The following is a 13,782-nucleotide window of genomic DNA, read 5'->3' on the forward strand; positions in this document are numbered from 1 at the left end:
CTAGGAGACGCTTCTCTAGATGAGTACAGAACCTCCTGACAGGATGGAAATCAAAGGAAGAGCTTCAGGAGGAGACAGGTTAGTCTGGACAGAAGAATGCCTGTCAGACTTTCAGCAAGAGGTCGACGTACTTAGTAACGTAGGGGACAGGCCAGGATGAGCCGAGTGACAAGAGCGGGAAGTGTGCAGGAGTGATGGATGGAAGGGAGGGATACCTCCCCAGGTGGAAGTGAGGCAAGCCGTCTAGCATACAGAGGAGCCTACAGGCCAAGCGAGGTCAACCAGAGGGCCAGAAGGTGGGCTGGGAGTACGAATCACAGGCCAGAGGACGCTTAGGATGTGGAAGGGTCAAGAGCATGGAGACCGTCACTGGAGGTTTGGATGTCTCCAGTGAATGCTTAAGCAATGGACACTTGGAGCCGCACAGCAGCAGGCTGAGGACTATAGTTACACATTTGCTGCCAATCCACGTGCCATACACTATTCTGGATGCACTAGTCACAAATCTTCCTCCACCCCCAAATCTCCTGAAGCTGTGTAGCTGAAAGTGCACTAGGAGGTGGGGAAGAAGTGTGGATGGTCAAAATAAGATCTTTCTAGAATTTTGGCCCCGGGAAAGGAAGAAGTAAGCAAAAGGCACCGGCCAGTATTTGAAGGTCGACCATGGCGACAAAGTGTCACCTTGCCTGGGAGATGGGGTCTGGTGGACCTGAGGGAAGGTAGCCACGGCTGCTCAAGAGACTGTCCGTCTGCAGGTAGCTGGTTAGCAAAATGTGAGACTCTCTCCCCAAAAGCTTGGCAACAAAGGCCATAGGCCTACACGGATAGTTAGATTCACCCAGCAAGGGAGGTGTCAGAGGAGGCTCAAAGGCTTCCTTCCATGAGGTCCAGTTGTGGACAGCTAGCCCCGAAGAGGCAATACCCAGGGATCTGGGCCCATTCAGGTCAAGACAAGGTTTACTGAGTGTCCAAAGCTGGCCTGTTGCCTGACTGAGGGCATGGGATTCCTCCATTTCAGCCTCATCCCTGGTGGATTCTGGCCATCATTTCCCACCAGCAGGCAGCTAGTTTAGGGAAAAGGGAGGCTGGAAATAAAGGTGGGTGGAGGTTTTGATGGGAGGGATTGGGTTTAGCCGGAAAGGAGGCCTGGGTCAAGGCGAAAAGGAAAGAGGCAAAGAGAGGAAGATGGCGGAGACTCCCGGGCCAGGAAGCAGAGTTTCCTCTCTGGGCTGGGACACAGGAAACCCAGCCCTGAGCTTCCCCAGGTGCTTCCTGAAGATAAGAGAGACTCTTTCCTGCTCCTGCCCCTCTGACATCCTGCCCTAGCCCCTAGGGTACCCTAAGTTGCCCCGCTCAATCAGACCTTGGGAGGGGCTTGGAGGTCAGGGCCTGCTGGGGCTTCACTTCCTCCAGCACTCAGGGGTCCACCCAGGCTGGAGGGCAGCAGGGAACAGAGGCACGGGAGCGCTGGAGACTCAGCTCTGCCGGGTAAGCGGTTCTTGTGAAGGGAGAGATTGTTCCTCAAAGGTAGTGATGTGGGAGTCAGCTGGGTGGTCCATGGGGGACAGTCCCGTGGGGTTTGGATTGGTCAGAAGGCCCTCTTATGGGGTCATGAAACACTTGGAAGGTGATGGATCCGTGGAGTGCAGGCTGTTTTTTTGGGGGGAAGTCTAATCAAATCACTGTTCTGTGTGGGGTGAGGGCATGTGTCAGGTGAACCAAGGTGGTCAGGGGGTGGGATATGGTGAGGTGTATGGTGTATAGGACCAGGGCAGTCCTAGGTTATTCCTGGGATGCTCAGGAATAACCAGTTTTGTGGGCGATCCAGGGCTGCTCATGGAGAGAGTTGGGGAGGCTGGGGCTGAGGGGATGCTTTCTGCCACTGGCAGAGTTCCCGGCCAGACTGCTCCGCAAAAGCTGTCCAGTGTGTGCCGCCAGCGATGAGTGGCTCTCTGGGGCCCTTAGGGGGTGGGGTATAAGTCAAGGTAGGTGGGAGAGTGCAGTGGAAGGCAGGACTAGACCCTACTGTTAGTAGGGCAATTCATCCACTCAGGGGCTGCACCTTCCTGGGCCTTGGGAGTGAGGCCCCCGCGCGTTGGGCACTTCCGAGGCAGCGCCGGGCTAAGGCTGGCACGCCACGCGGGCGGCGCCTGAGTTGGTTCACTCGCAGCGCTCCCCTCCCCGCCCACTCGTCACCCCCTCCCGCGTTGCCACGACAACGTGTGAAACTAAAATTCAGTTCCCCGTCGCAGGTGGAGACTAGTGGCGCCCCCTCCCCTAAGCCCTTCCTCGTAGGTCGCGCCCCCATCCTGCTGTCGCTAAGGTGACGGGGAGGGGGCGACCAGCTGCAGGGTTGGGCCAGCCAAGGTGGGGGAGACCGCAGAGTCCGGACAGGCTCCCCAAACTCGGTTGCGGCGGGGGCCGAAAGGAACACCCTGGGTGCGGTTAGAAGGGCTGATTTTGGGGGCGCTTCCGTGGCACAGCAGCTCCACCCTGCTCGAGCCTGGGGTCTGCGGCCCTCCGACTCCCACCCAGCACGGTGCCCCGGCTGATCCCACCACCTCCTCGGGGTCCCGAGTGGGGTCGGCAGACTGGGGAGATTTCCACCCCGGGACACCAATTTTCCTGCTTGTCTCTCCCTCCCTTGTCAGCCTGTGGTCCTCTTGCCCCGACGCGTAGAGGTCCCTCATCCAGCTCCAGAACCCTCCGTCACCCTAATACGGTGGTCTGCGACGCTCGCCTGCAGCGGAAGCGCGGCGTGCCATCCCCCCGCTGTGTCAGCCACTCCCCCTCGACAGCCAACCCCCCCCCCTCCGCGCGCGCGGGCCCCCGGCCCCCGCCCTCTGCACCACACGCCCACGCCGCCCGACCCCGCGGGGGACCCCAGTTTCCCGGCTCTGGGCTTCCCGTCCCCGCCTCCGGCGCGGCCCCCTCCCCGCCTCCGCTCCGCTCCGGGCTCGGGCCCCCTCCCCCCGCCGCCCCCGCCCCCGGGGAAGGCAGGCGCCGCTCGAAGCCGGGGCCGATGCAGCTAAACCGTGCCGCCGTCGCCGCCGCCGCTGCGCCTGCGGAGCCCCCGGAGCCGCTGTCCCCCGCGCTGGCCCCGGCCCCGGCCCCCCCCGGCCCCCTCCCGCGAAGCGCGGTCGGCGGGGCTCCGGCGGGGGGTCAGGGGGGGCCAGGGCGCCGCGCGGAATCCCCGTGCGCTCCTCTCTCCGCCGGCAACAGTCCGGGCCCGGGCGCTAGCATCGGGATGGACGGCCCCGGGGCCAGCGCCGTGGTCGTGCGCGTCGGCATCCCGGACCTGCAACAAACGGTGAGCCCTCGCGATCTTGCCGTACCCCTGTGTAGCCCGCTAGCGGTGACCCCCGCCGGGCGCGCCCTGCGCCAGGACCCCCGGCCGCGGCCACTCGCCCCTCCCCCGCCGCCTCCGCGGGACCCTCCCCATCGCCGGGGCGGGGCCCGGGAAGGCCAGCCCCGGGGCGGGGCCTCGGCCTCTGCGCCGTGGCGCGGGGTCCCTGCTCTTGCTCCCCAACTAGCCCTCCATGCGGGGCCCGGGGCGCGGTGTCCTGCGCTCGCAGGTCCGGGCTCACGACTCGCTCCGCTGCAGAAGTGCCTGCGTCTGGACCCAACCGCGCCCGTGTGGGCCGCCAAGCAGCGTGTGCTCTGCGCCCTCAACCACAGCCTTCAGGACGCGCTCAACTACGGGCTATTCCAGCCGCCCTCCCGGGGTCGCGCCGGCAAGTTCCTGGATGAAGAGCGGCTCTTACAGGACTACCCGCCTAACCTGGACACGCCCCTGCCCTATCTGGAGGTGCTGGGCAGACCAGGGTGGGGGTGGCATGGAGCGCACTGGGTGTGATCTTTGAGCTCCGTGGCTGGAGCAGTGAAGGGCAGGCCGGGAGGAGTTGGCTACAGGAGCGGTGGGGGGCTGTGTGCAGCCTTTGAGCAGTGTGCTGAGAGCCAGAGGTGGGTACATTTGAGTGCAGCGGGTAGGGCGAAGTGTGAGCTGCATGTGTGGTAAGTGGTGTGTTGCAGCTTAGGCGTGGAGAACAGTGTGAGCAGTGTGTAAGAGTGCTTGCAGCAAGCGATGCGTACAAGCACACAATGAGCACCTGCAGCACATGCACTCAGCATGTGTGGTGTGAGTGAGCAGTTTGAACACTGGAGGGAGAAGTGTGAGAAGGAGTGAGTGCCGAAAGGGTCATGCAGTGTGAACAGTGTTAATCTTGTGTGCACGTTTGTCTCTTGCCCAAGTCTTCTGAGGTTGGCCCAAAAGATTAGCACCATTTATGACATATAAGGGTGATTTGAGTGCCATTCCAGGTATAGGGGTGGAGATTGGGTCCTAATTGGAAGGTCTTCTGTGTGTGTGTGTGTGTGTGTGTGTGTGTGTGTGTGTGTGTACACCAAGGTCAGAGTTGGTCTGATCCTTGTGGTAGCACCAGGAATCGGGTTATTTCTACTAGGAGAGGAAGTGTCTAGGAATAGAAGCTTAGTTTTAGATCTTAGGGGAGCCGTGGAGTTTTCCAAGTCCTGGTGGTGGGAACGAGACAGACAGGTTGTAGGCCCGCCAGGCCACGAATTGGCCAAGTACTGTCTTCTCTGGAACCACACATCGTTTCTGCGTCGAGGGTAGTCGGTAGTTGTCAGTGTCTGTCCACTTGTGTGTGTGTGTCTGGGACTTGTATGGCTGTGTTGCAGTGAAATTGTGGGCAGGAGGGTGGTGAGCGGTGAGCGGCACTCGGTGGTGGCCGCCGCCACCACTTGCTCACTGGACCTGTGTGGGTCCCTTCTCTCCGCCTTTTCTTTATCTGAGCAGTTTCGATACAAGCGGAGGGTTTATGCCCAGAACCTCATCGATGACAAGCAGTTTTCAAAGCTGCACACAAAGGTAAAGGCGCAGTCTTTGGAGGGGACTCCTCCCCCCCATGACCCCTGCTCCTGTTCTGGCTTGGCCCAGCCTGCTTTCCCGGAAGTGGCTTTCGGGACCTGGTCCGGGGCTGGGTACAGGCTCCGTGCCCATGACTGGTTCAGTGATAGGTTCCGGCTAAATCAGATTTTTGCCGTATTTGAAGCTGGGGGAGAGGGAAGCAAATGAGCGTCCAGTCTGTTGGCTGTGAGGGCAAGAGGTCCAGTGTTTAGTGTTCCCTAGCACAAGGAACACAGAATTAGATATCTCATTAATTCTCTCCCAGAGGAGATTTGCTACCTCATTTCACAGGTGAGGGTTGAGTCACCTGCTGTGACTGGCTGGCCAGATCTGCCAGGTAGACCCTGTGGTCTGGGTATACCTGTACAGTGTCTTTTCTTCTGGGACCTGCTCCCAGGTGGGCCTGACTCCATTTGCCTTTTTTGTTTCGAGGGGGCGCTACACTCCTGTGGGTGTCCAGGGGGCAAGGTGGGTGCCATAGCCCTTTTCCAAGTCCCTCAGCTCCGTGGGCCAATGGGAATTTGCTTGTGGGATACTTCACTGATGGTCCCTGGAGCTTAGGAAAGGGTCTTCGTGACCCTACCTATGGTCCTAGATCCTTGGGCTTCTGTGGCAGACTTTTCTGCTGCTCCAGAGCAGGTGACAGTCAGTGGCCCTGGCTCTATGTTGGGCAGAGACCATGTCAGAGAGGTAACTGTCTCCCTCCACTGGCCCTTGTGTGACCCTGTCACCCTGGGTTCTCTAGATCTTTTCTCAGGGGCCCACAGGACATGAGTGACTTGCTTTTCGGTGAGTCTTGTCTGTGTTTGGGATGTATCTGAACTCCTCACTGCACTGCAGCCCTGTCCTCTTGCTTGCCTGGGGGCCAGCTGTCCCTACCCTCTCCCCCTGTTACCTCCAGGCTAAGGTTCTTCCTAGATGATTCGCAGAGATCCTTCCTCTGGTTTCATCACCCTGACCCCATGATACTGGTTCATGAGACACCCTCTCTTGTCTATGATACATGCTGTTTCTAGATGCCTGGGCTGGGACACCTTGCCCTAGGTGTGTGTGGCATCTAGGCCACCTGACAAGGCTAACGAGGCTTTGTTGGGTGAAAGACTAAGAGGCAAAGTCATGTCATGGGTGCTCCAGGGGTTTATCATGGAGTGTAGGAGGAGCTGGCCAGAGGAGTGAGTCTAGAGTTGTTAGTATTTGGTGCCTGTTGGAATGGACTCAGTGCTCTTTCAGGCTGAGGGAAGGGAGTCCGTTGGAGTCTGTGACCAAACTAAGGTGGCCTGGCTGTGATGGAAGTGGCCAGGCTCAGGCCAACAAACAGCTGTTGTGGGTTTGCAGAGAAAGGCTTTGAAAGCACATGGGTCTAGCCGAGATGGAACTAGCGTTGAGGTAAGAGTATCGGGGTTGAGGATGAGCAAGCCGGATGACAGGTTAGACAGGTCGGGGTTAGGGACAGGTGTCTGCCTTGCAGGTGGTCGGGAGCTTGCTGGAGGAAGGGGGTGATGGTAAGATGACCATGGCTGTGGCACTCAGCTGACTGGGATGGCTGGTGTTCTAGGCCAACCTGAAGAAGTTCATGGACTATGTCCAGCTACACAGCACAGACAAGGTGGCCCGCCTGCTGGACAAGGGGCTGGACCCCAATTTCCATGACCCTGACTCAGGAGGTGAGAAGAGCAGAGAGGGGCTGTGTTTTCTTCTCTTCTCTTTCCTTCCTTCCTTCCTTCCTTCCTTCCTTCCTTCCTTCCTTCCTTCCTTCCTTCCTTCCTTCCTTCCTTCTTTCTTTCCCTCCCTCGTTTCCTCCTTCCTTCCTTCCTTCCTTCCTTCCTTCCTTCCTTCCTTCCTTCCTTCCTTCCTTCCTTCCTTCCTTCCTTCCTTCCTTCCTTTCTTTGTGGCTGGGACCCTAACTTTCATCTATCTCCAACCCCAGAGTGCCCTCTGAGCCTTGCGGCACAGTTGGACAACGCCACTGACCTCCTGAAGGTTCTTCGCAATGGCGGTGCTCACCTGGACTTCCGAACCCGAGATGGGCTCACAGCCGTCCACTGTGCCACCCGCCAGCGGAATGCAGGGGCATTGACGGTTAGTGAGGGCAGGACCCTGGTCTGGAGGGACTCATGGGCTCAAGCAGAAAGCTGGGCCTGGCATGGATCCTGAGGTGCCTTACCCTCAGACCCTGCTGGACCTGGGGGCTTCACCTGACTACAAGGACAGCCGCGGCCTGACGCCCCTGTACCATAGTGCCCTAGGGGGCGGGGATGCCCTCTGCTGCGAGCTGCTTCTCCATGATCACGCACAGCTGGGGACCACTGATGAAAATGGCTGGCAAGAAATCCATCAGGTGAGTAGGGGGCCTGGGCTGGGTGCAGGCTGTATGCCTCTGTACCTGGGATGCGTCAGTACCTCTCTTCTCCTCAGGCCTGCCGCTTTGGACACGTGCAGCACTTGGAGCACTTGCTCTTCTATGGGGCCAACATGGGTGCCCAGAATGCCTCGGGAAACACAGCCTTGCACATCTGTGCCCTCTACAACCAGGTAACGCCTTGCGTCTCACCCCTCTGTCGGTTCATCTCTACATCGTCTGCGCGTGGTAGAGTGCGACTGCATATGTGTCTGGGCCGGCACGCGGGTGACCGTACACCCCAGCTTGTGCGACACTCCCCATGTGTATGTTCCGTGCCCGATCTGGTTACTGGGTGACCTACTTAAACACATCTGTTCTCTGAACACACGTGTGTCAATGTGTCCATATGTATGCTCTTAGCTAGCTCTCAGATGAGAGCTACCTACGTAGTCCTACCTAGCCTAGGGATGCATGTGTGTGAGGGATTCCTGTGCCTTGCACTCCTGGGCACCCGCCCCAGCCTGGCCCTGCCTCTTCTGCTGCCCAGTGTGATTGTTGTTGCCTCCCAACAGGAGAGCTGTGCTCGTGTCCTGCTTTTCCGTGGTGCCAACAAGGACGTCCGCAATTACAACAGCCAGACAGCCTTCCAGGTACAGGATGTGTGAGGCTGACCCAGGGGGGGTTGCTTGTGTGTCCTATTGACTTTGGACCCAGATTCTTCTTCAGAGGGCAAGAAGGGAGCGCTCACTCTCAGGACTGCCGCCCGAGGTGGAACTGGGAGTGAGTGGGCTTGTGTGGTGCCCAGAATTTGAGGGAGTCTTTGGTGCGGTGGTTGCCTCCACCCTCCTCCTATGGGTAAATGTCACGTGACTCCACGACTCTGGGGAAGGGCCACATGGAGAGGACAGAAAGACGGGTGTGGTGGGCCTGATTCCCCAGAAGCAGGGAGGAGTCCCGGCAGAGGTCCAAGCTGAGAGGGGCGTGTGACCGCTACTATACCTGACTTGACCCAGGTTATATTTCTGAGCCATTAGTCCTCCAGGCTGGTTGGCACTGGATAGGATAGCCAGGTAGTTTTCATCTCTGTGGCCTGAGTTTTTGAGGAGTTGAGGGTATCATAGGAATTTATGGACCATGAAAGCAGCAGGGAAGCAGGGGAGGAGGTGTTGTTTATTATTATTATTACTATTATTATTATTATTGGTTATTATTGTTTTTTTTGAGACAGGGTTTCTCTGTGTATCCCTGGCTGTCCTGGAACTCACTTTGTAGGTCAGGCTGGCCTCGAACTCACAGAGATCCACCTGGCTCTGCTTCCCAAGTGCTGGGATTAAAGGCGTGTGCCAGCGCTTCCCGGCCTCTGTTTATTATTCTTAATGGGAGCACAGGGCCCTGAGAATGTCAGAAAGGCAAGCTGCTGTGGTCGTGTCTGGGAGTGTGAGGCAGAGGTCGAAGATGTGGGCACATCTGGAAGTAGATACATCAGGGTCTGTTGGCCAGGTTTGGGGACATGGGTAGGAAGAATGAGGGCCGAAAAGCTGTGGGGCCAGGATTGATAGAGGAGTCGTGGCTGCATGTAGGGGCAGATTAGAAGTTCTGCTAGTGTGTGCAGACCTGTTCATGTTTTAACTCTCAGCCTGGTGTCCCAGAAACACCCTGGACTGAGGCCGACGAGGGCCGCGGGCCACCTCTGGTTACTATATCCTATCTCTTGTTGGTGGCAGTGCTGTGCCCCTAGACACTGACTGCTGTGACTCGAGAGATGGGTGGCTTCTCTCCCAGCAGGACCACCTGGGGTGGGGGTCAAATCTGGGTTGCTGAGCCTCCCTCCATGTCCTCCATGTGTTTGTTGACGTCTCTCTCCCAGGTGGCCATCATTGCAGGGAACTTTGAGCTCGCTGAGGTAATCAAGACCCACAAAGACTCGGATGTCGGTGAGTTCTGCCTACTCATAGATCCTTTCTGAATGGGCTGTGGTGCTCATAAGCAGTGGAGGTGTAACAGGGCCCCCATACTCCAAGACAACTGTCTGCTAGTGATCCTTGCAGACCTGGGGACCGTGATGAACAAAGGCCTGTGTGGACTGAACAGAATTTTTGGTCAGGGCCTAGAGCAGGTCTGGGCTTTAGCCTATGATAGCCCTGGGCCCAGCAGTTGACATTTAGATAAGGGCCTGTGCTTTCTGTTAGGTGCTAGGGCTGTGTTTAGCCTCCTATGGCTTCCCGTGTGACGTGATCCCATGAACATACCTGCGGAGAGAACCAAACACGATGGTGAGGACGAAAGTGAAGTGGGGATAGGATTGTGGGTGTCTCCTTGGCCAGAGGATTGGAGCTCCCAGCAGGTAGTGCGTAAAAGAGACTTGGCATGTGGATGAGCCCTAGGAGGAAGGACCAGGCGCTGCATGTGTAGTTTTAGCTCCAAGACTGGCAGGCAGAAGGGTCCAGCCTATGCCTCTGTGCGTGCATGCGTGGGTGCATGCATGCATGCGTGCCTGGAGAGAGAGAGAGAGAGATAGATAGATAGATAGAGAGAGAGAGAGAGACAGACAGACAGACAGACAGACAGACAGACACAGACAGACGACAGACAGACGGGGGTGGTGGTGATAGTGTGTGTGTGTGTGTGTGTGTGTGTGTGTGTGTGTGTGTGTGTGTGTGTGCATGCATGCATGTTTGTTTCTGGAGTCAGGCTGGCTCATCCTGGGTACAGGTTAAGTCTGCAGGGTACTGCAGGCCCCTCCTCCAGCAAAGGGTTGCTGTCCGTCCGGCTACAGCGAAGTCTTCTAGCCATAGGGATCGCTTTATGTTCTGGATAGGCTTTTCTGTCTGTGACGCTTTCTGGAACATGGAGCCCCAGGCTCCTCTTTCTTCTGTGAGTGTTCCTTGAAGTGTCCCCATTTCTTGTCTCAGTTTGCAGTGACACTGGGCAGCAAAGGGCTGGGGCTGGCATTAAAGTTAGATAGAATATGCCTCGGTTCTATGACAGTCTGGCCTGGGGCTTCGTCTTTGGACGGGCTTAAGATTAAGGTCCGTTTCATGTTTGGGGTTCTTCCTTGAGCTGCTCTCTGCCAATAAGGCTTGGGTGTGCACCCCTTGAACCCTGATGGTGGTTGAACTGAGGGTGGGTGGCTTCCCCAAGAGAGATACTGCAGCAGCGCTGAGTGACTTCATGATCCATGGTACAAAGCTGGGCCCAGGTTCAGGTAGAAAGATCAGGGTATGGTTTTGGGGTTGATATTGGCGCTTGATGGTGGCTGACAGAGATGGTATTTTCTGGGATCACCCAGCTTATGGATGTTTGGGGGGGGGGTGTGTGTGTCTTTGTTTTGCCTGATCGTCTAATCCTGAGAGAACTGCTGACATCTGTGGTGCCTCCCTTTATCATACGTGAAAGATAGTGTCTTAGAGTTCTCATCTTCTTTTCACCTTGGTCTCCTGTAGCCTTTGATCCTGGAAGGGGCTGAATTCTAGGAAGTGGCCAGTCACTGATTTGGCAAGAGATGAGGGACTTGTATAATATCTAGGATGAGAGGTAGGAGTATTCTTCTGCCCTCCATCCTAGGATTCTGGGGGTCACCAACTGAAGTGCACTGTCCATTTCACCCAAGTGTGCTTGCTCAGTTGGGGTCAGGCACATCATTGCTGAGTGGGCATCTGTGTCATCTGGTCCTGATGTAGACATCTGCTCTTACAGTAATACACCATCATGCATTTCAAGGTTACCGTTGTTTTAGTTAGGTTTCTGTTGTTGTGATAAGACACAGTGACCAAAAGTAACTTGGGGAGGAAAGGGTTTATTACAGCTTACGTATCCCAGTCGCACTCCATCATGAAGGGAAGTCAGGGAAGGAAATGAAGGCAGGAACTGAAGCGGAGCCCACAGGGGAGTGCTGCTTTCTGGCTTGCTCCACATGGTTTGCTTGGCTTGCTTTCTTACAGAACCCAGAACCACCTACCCAGCGGTGGCACCACCCATAGTGGCTGGGCGTTTCCACATCAATTATTTAATAATAGTAAAAGAAGCGCCCCACAGACTTACCTATAGGCCAGTTTGATGGAAGCATTTTCTCAACTGAAATTTCTTCTTCCTAGATGACCTGGCTTGTGTAAAGTTGACAGAAAACTAACCATCACCCAACCAGCCAACCCTGTGTAGTCATGAGATTTACTATGAACTCTCTTATCTCAGTTCACCTTCCTAATAGTCTCTTGTGAAGTTGATTACTGGACCGTTTTTTACAGAGACTTTTGGAAACCAAATCTCAGAGGGTTAAGGAGAAAACCTACCCTTAGACCTGGGGACTCAGGGTCTGGGTTACCCACTGCCCTCTGCACGTAGTTACTCGAAGGACATTCCTTACGTGACAGTTGTAAGTTACTATGTCTCACTCTGGGTCTTTGGGCAGAGGCCTGCACATAGGAGTTGTATGGAGCTCTCTGCCTATCCGTCCTCCATTCCTTCCTTAGGGTAGTGTCTGGTAGACACCTTTGTCATGCTTCAAGAGACCCTTTCTATCTCTAGGCAGCCTCGCTTTTCTTTGTGAACCAACAGACCTTGGGTGGGTCTCTTTTCTCCTCACTGTCCTTCTCTATTTCCCGTTTCTGTTAGTGGACTCTGCTCTTTCAGGCAACCGCCAATGTGCACAAAAACATCCTATGTATCTATGTTCTCAGGGATGGTCTATCTAAGGTTTTTGGTAAGTGCCTCGGGAAATGCTTCTCACATGGTGACGTCACCTGGAGAGCTTGTTCAATGTAGGTTCTGAGTCTGGGCCTGGGTGTGGCCTGAGCATCTCCACTGGTCATCAGCTCAAGGTGATGCGTGCCCTGCTGACCCTGGCTCTACTCTCTATAACAGGTGTGGACCAGCTTGGCGGGCAGTGCTGCAGGCCAAGGCCTGCCCACGGCATAGTTTTCGTTTTTTAAATTAAGGCCAAATGTTTCTTACTTAAAACTTACTACTTTTATTGACAATCCAGTGGCATTCCTTACATTTACAGTATTGTATGCCAGTTTTGTTAAATCCCAAAATGTTTTCATTGCTCCAAAGAATACTTCCGCTAGAGTAAGCAATTTTTCTGTGTTACCCTCTTCTCCTAACCTGTCAGTTGAGAACATAACTCCTTTGCATTTACTTGTTATTGCTGTTTCATATCAATGGAATTACGATATGACCCTTCCTTTGTGTGTGGCTTCTTTTACTTATTGTGGTTTGGAGCTTCATCTGCCTTGAAGATCACTTCATTCCTTCTTATGGCTAAAAAGTATTCTAGTGTCTGTATGCATGGTACTGGGCTCATCCATTTGCCTATTGGTGGATATATAAGTTGTTTCTACTTTAAAACACATACACATATATGTGTATATATGTTTTAACAAACAAACTACATATATGGGCGTGTGTGTGTGTGTGTGCCTGCCTGTTTGTCTATATGTGTATCACATGCATACAGGTGCCCTTGGGGGCCAGAAGAGGGTACCTGATTCCCTGAAACTGGAGATACAGATGGTGGTTAGCTGCCCAATATGGGTACTGGGACTTAAAACCATGTCCCTCTACAAGTTATTATCCACCTTTTTTTTTTGGTTTTCGAGACAGGGTTTCTCTGTGTAGTTTTGGAGCCTGTCCTGGAACTCACTCTGTAGACCAGGCTGGCCTCAAACTCACAGAGATCTGCCTGGCTCTGCCTCCCGAGTGCTGGGATTAAAGGCGTGCACCGCTGCCGCCTCTGGGCCTAGTACCCACTCTTAACAGCTGAGCCTTCTCTCCAGCTGGTTTCTACTTTTTGATTTATGACTGTTGCTATCACAAACATGCTTGAACATGTATTTATCTGAATACTTGTTTACACTTCTTTTGGGTTTATCCCGAGGAGTGGAATTGCTAGGCGATATGACAGTTCTTACATTTTTGAGGAGTTTCTAAACTGTTTTCCTCTAAACTTCTATCAGCTGTGCCCGACTTTCTAACTTCTTTACATTCTTCCCAATGCTTGCCTGGTGGTTTTTTTTTTTTAAATTATAGTTATCCTATTGGCTATGGTGTGGTATTTCATTGTGGTTTCCCAATGCCCCATGCTATTAAGCATGTTTTCTTGAGTCTGTTGTTCATTTGTGTGTCTTAGGAGAAGAGTGAAGGCCTTTGCTCACGTTAAGATTTTTTTTTTCTTATTGTTGAACCATAAGAATTCTTTGTATATTCTGAATATATAGAATATAGGGCCAGCAAGATGGCTTAGTGGGTAAATGTGTATGTCGCTAACCCTGGGAAATCCACATGGTGGAAGGAGACAGCTGACTTCTTCAGGGCCTTCACCTGCTTCATAGAGCTGTGGCACATGCTTGTGTTCATTTACGTACATACGCAAATAAGTAGATGTAACAAATTAAAAATATGTTGTATATGATTTTTTTTTTTTTTTTTGAGATAAGGTTTCGCTGTAGCCCAGGTTGGTGTTGACCTTGGTCTGCAGCTCAGGCTGGCCTCAAACTCCTGACGGTTTCTTCTGCCT

General features: G+C 54.5%; 1 protein-coding gene across 4 annotated transcripts in view; it reads left to right on the forward strand.

Annotated features, from left to right (window-relative positions):
* Positions 1–1,358: 1,358 nt before the first annotated feature.
* The window catches only part of Shank3 (SH3 and multiple ankyrin repeat domains 3), a 62,014-nt gene continuing 49,590 nt past the window's right edge, over positions 1,359–13,782 (forward strand). For all 4 annotated transcript variants that reach the window (XM_076556612.1, XM_076556613.1, XM_076556615.1 and 1 more), the window contains exons 1-10: positions 1,359–1,488; positions 2,652–3,310; positions 3,605–3,808; positions 4,817–4,888; positions 6,483–6,591; positions 6,855–7,006; positions 7,098–7,265; positions 7,343–7,459; positions 7,841–7,918; positions 9,136–9,202. In XM_076556612.1, coding sequence (XP_076412727.1) covers positions 3,023–3,310; positions 3,605–3,808; positions 4,817–4,888; positions 6,483–6,591; positions 6,855–7,006; positions 7,098–7,265; positions 7,343–7,459; positions 7,841–7,918; positions 9,136–9,202 — 1,255 coding nt within the window. In that variant the 5' untranslated portion in view covers positions 1,359–1,488; positions 2,652–3,022. The remainder of the gene's footprint in view (positions 1,489–2,651; positions 3,311–3,604; positions 3,809–4,816; positions 4,889–6,482; positions 6,592–6,854; positions 7,007–7,097; positions 7,266–7,342; positions 7,460–7,840; positions 7,919–9,135; positions 9,203–13,782) is intronic.

This window comes from Peromyscus maniculatus, chromosome 20, assembly GCF_049852395.1.
Source record: "Peromyscus maniculatus bairdii isolate BWxNUB_F1_BW_parent chromosome 20, HU_Pman_BW_mat_3.1, whole genome shotgun sequence".
Lineage (NCBI taxonomy): Eukaryota > Metazoa > Chordata > Mammalia > Rodentia > Cricetidae > Peromyscus > Peromyscus maniculatus.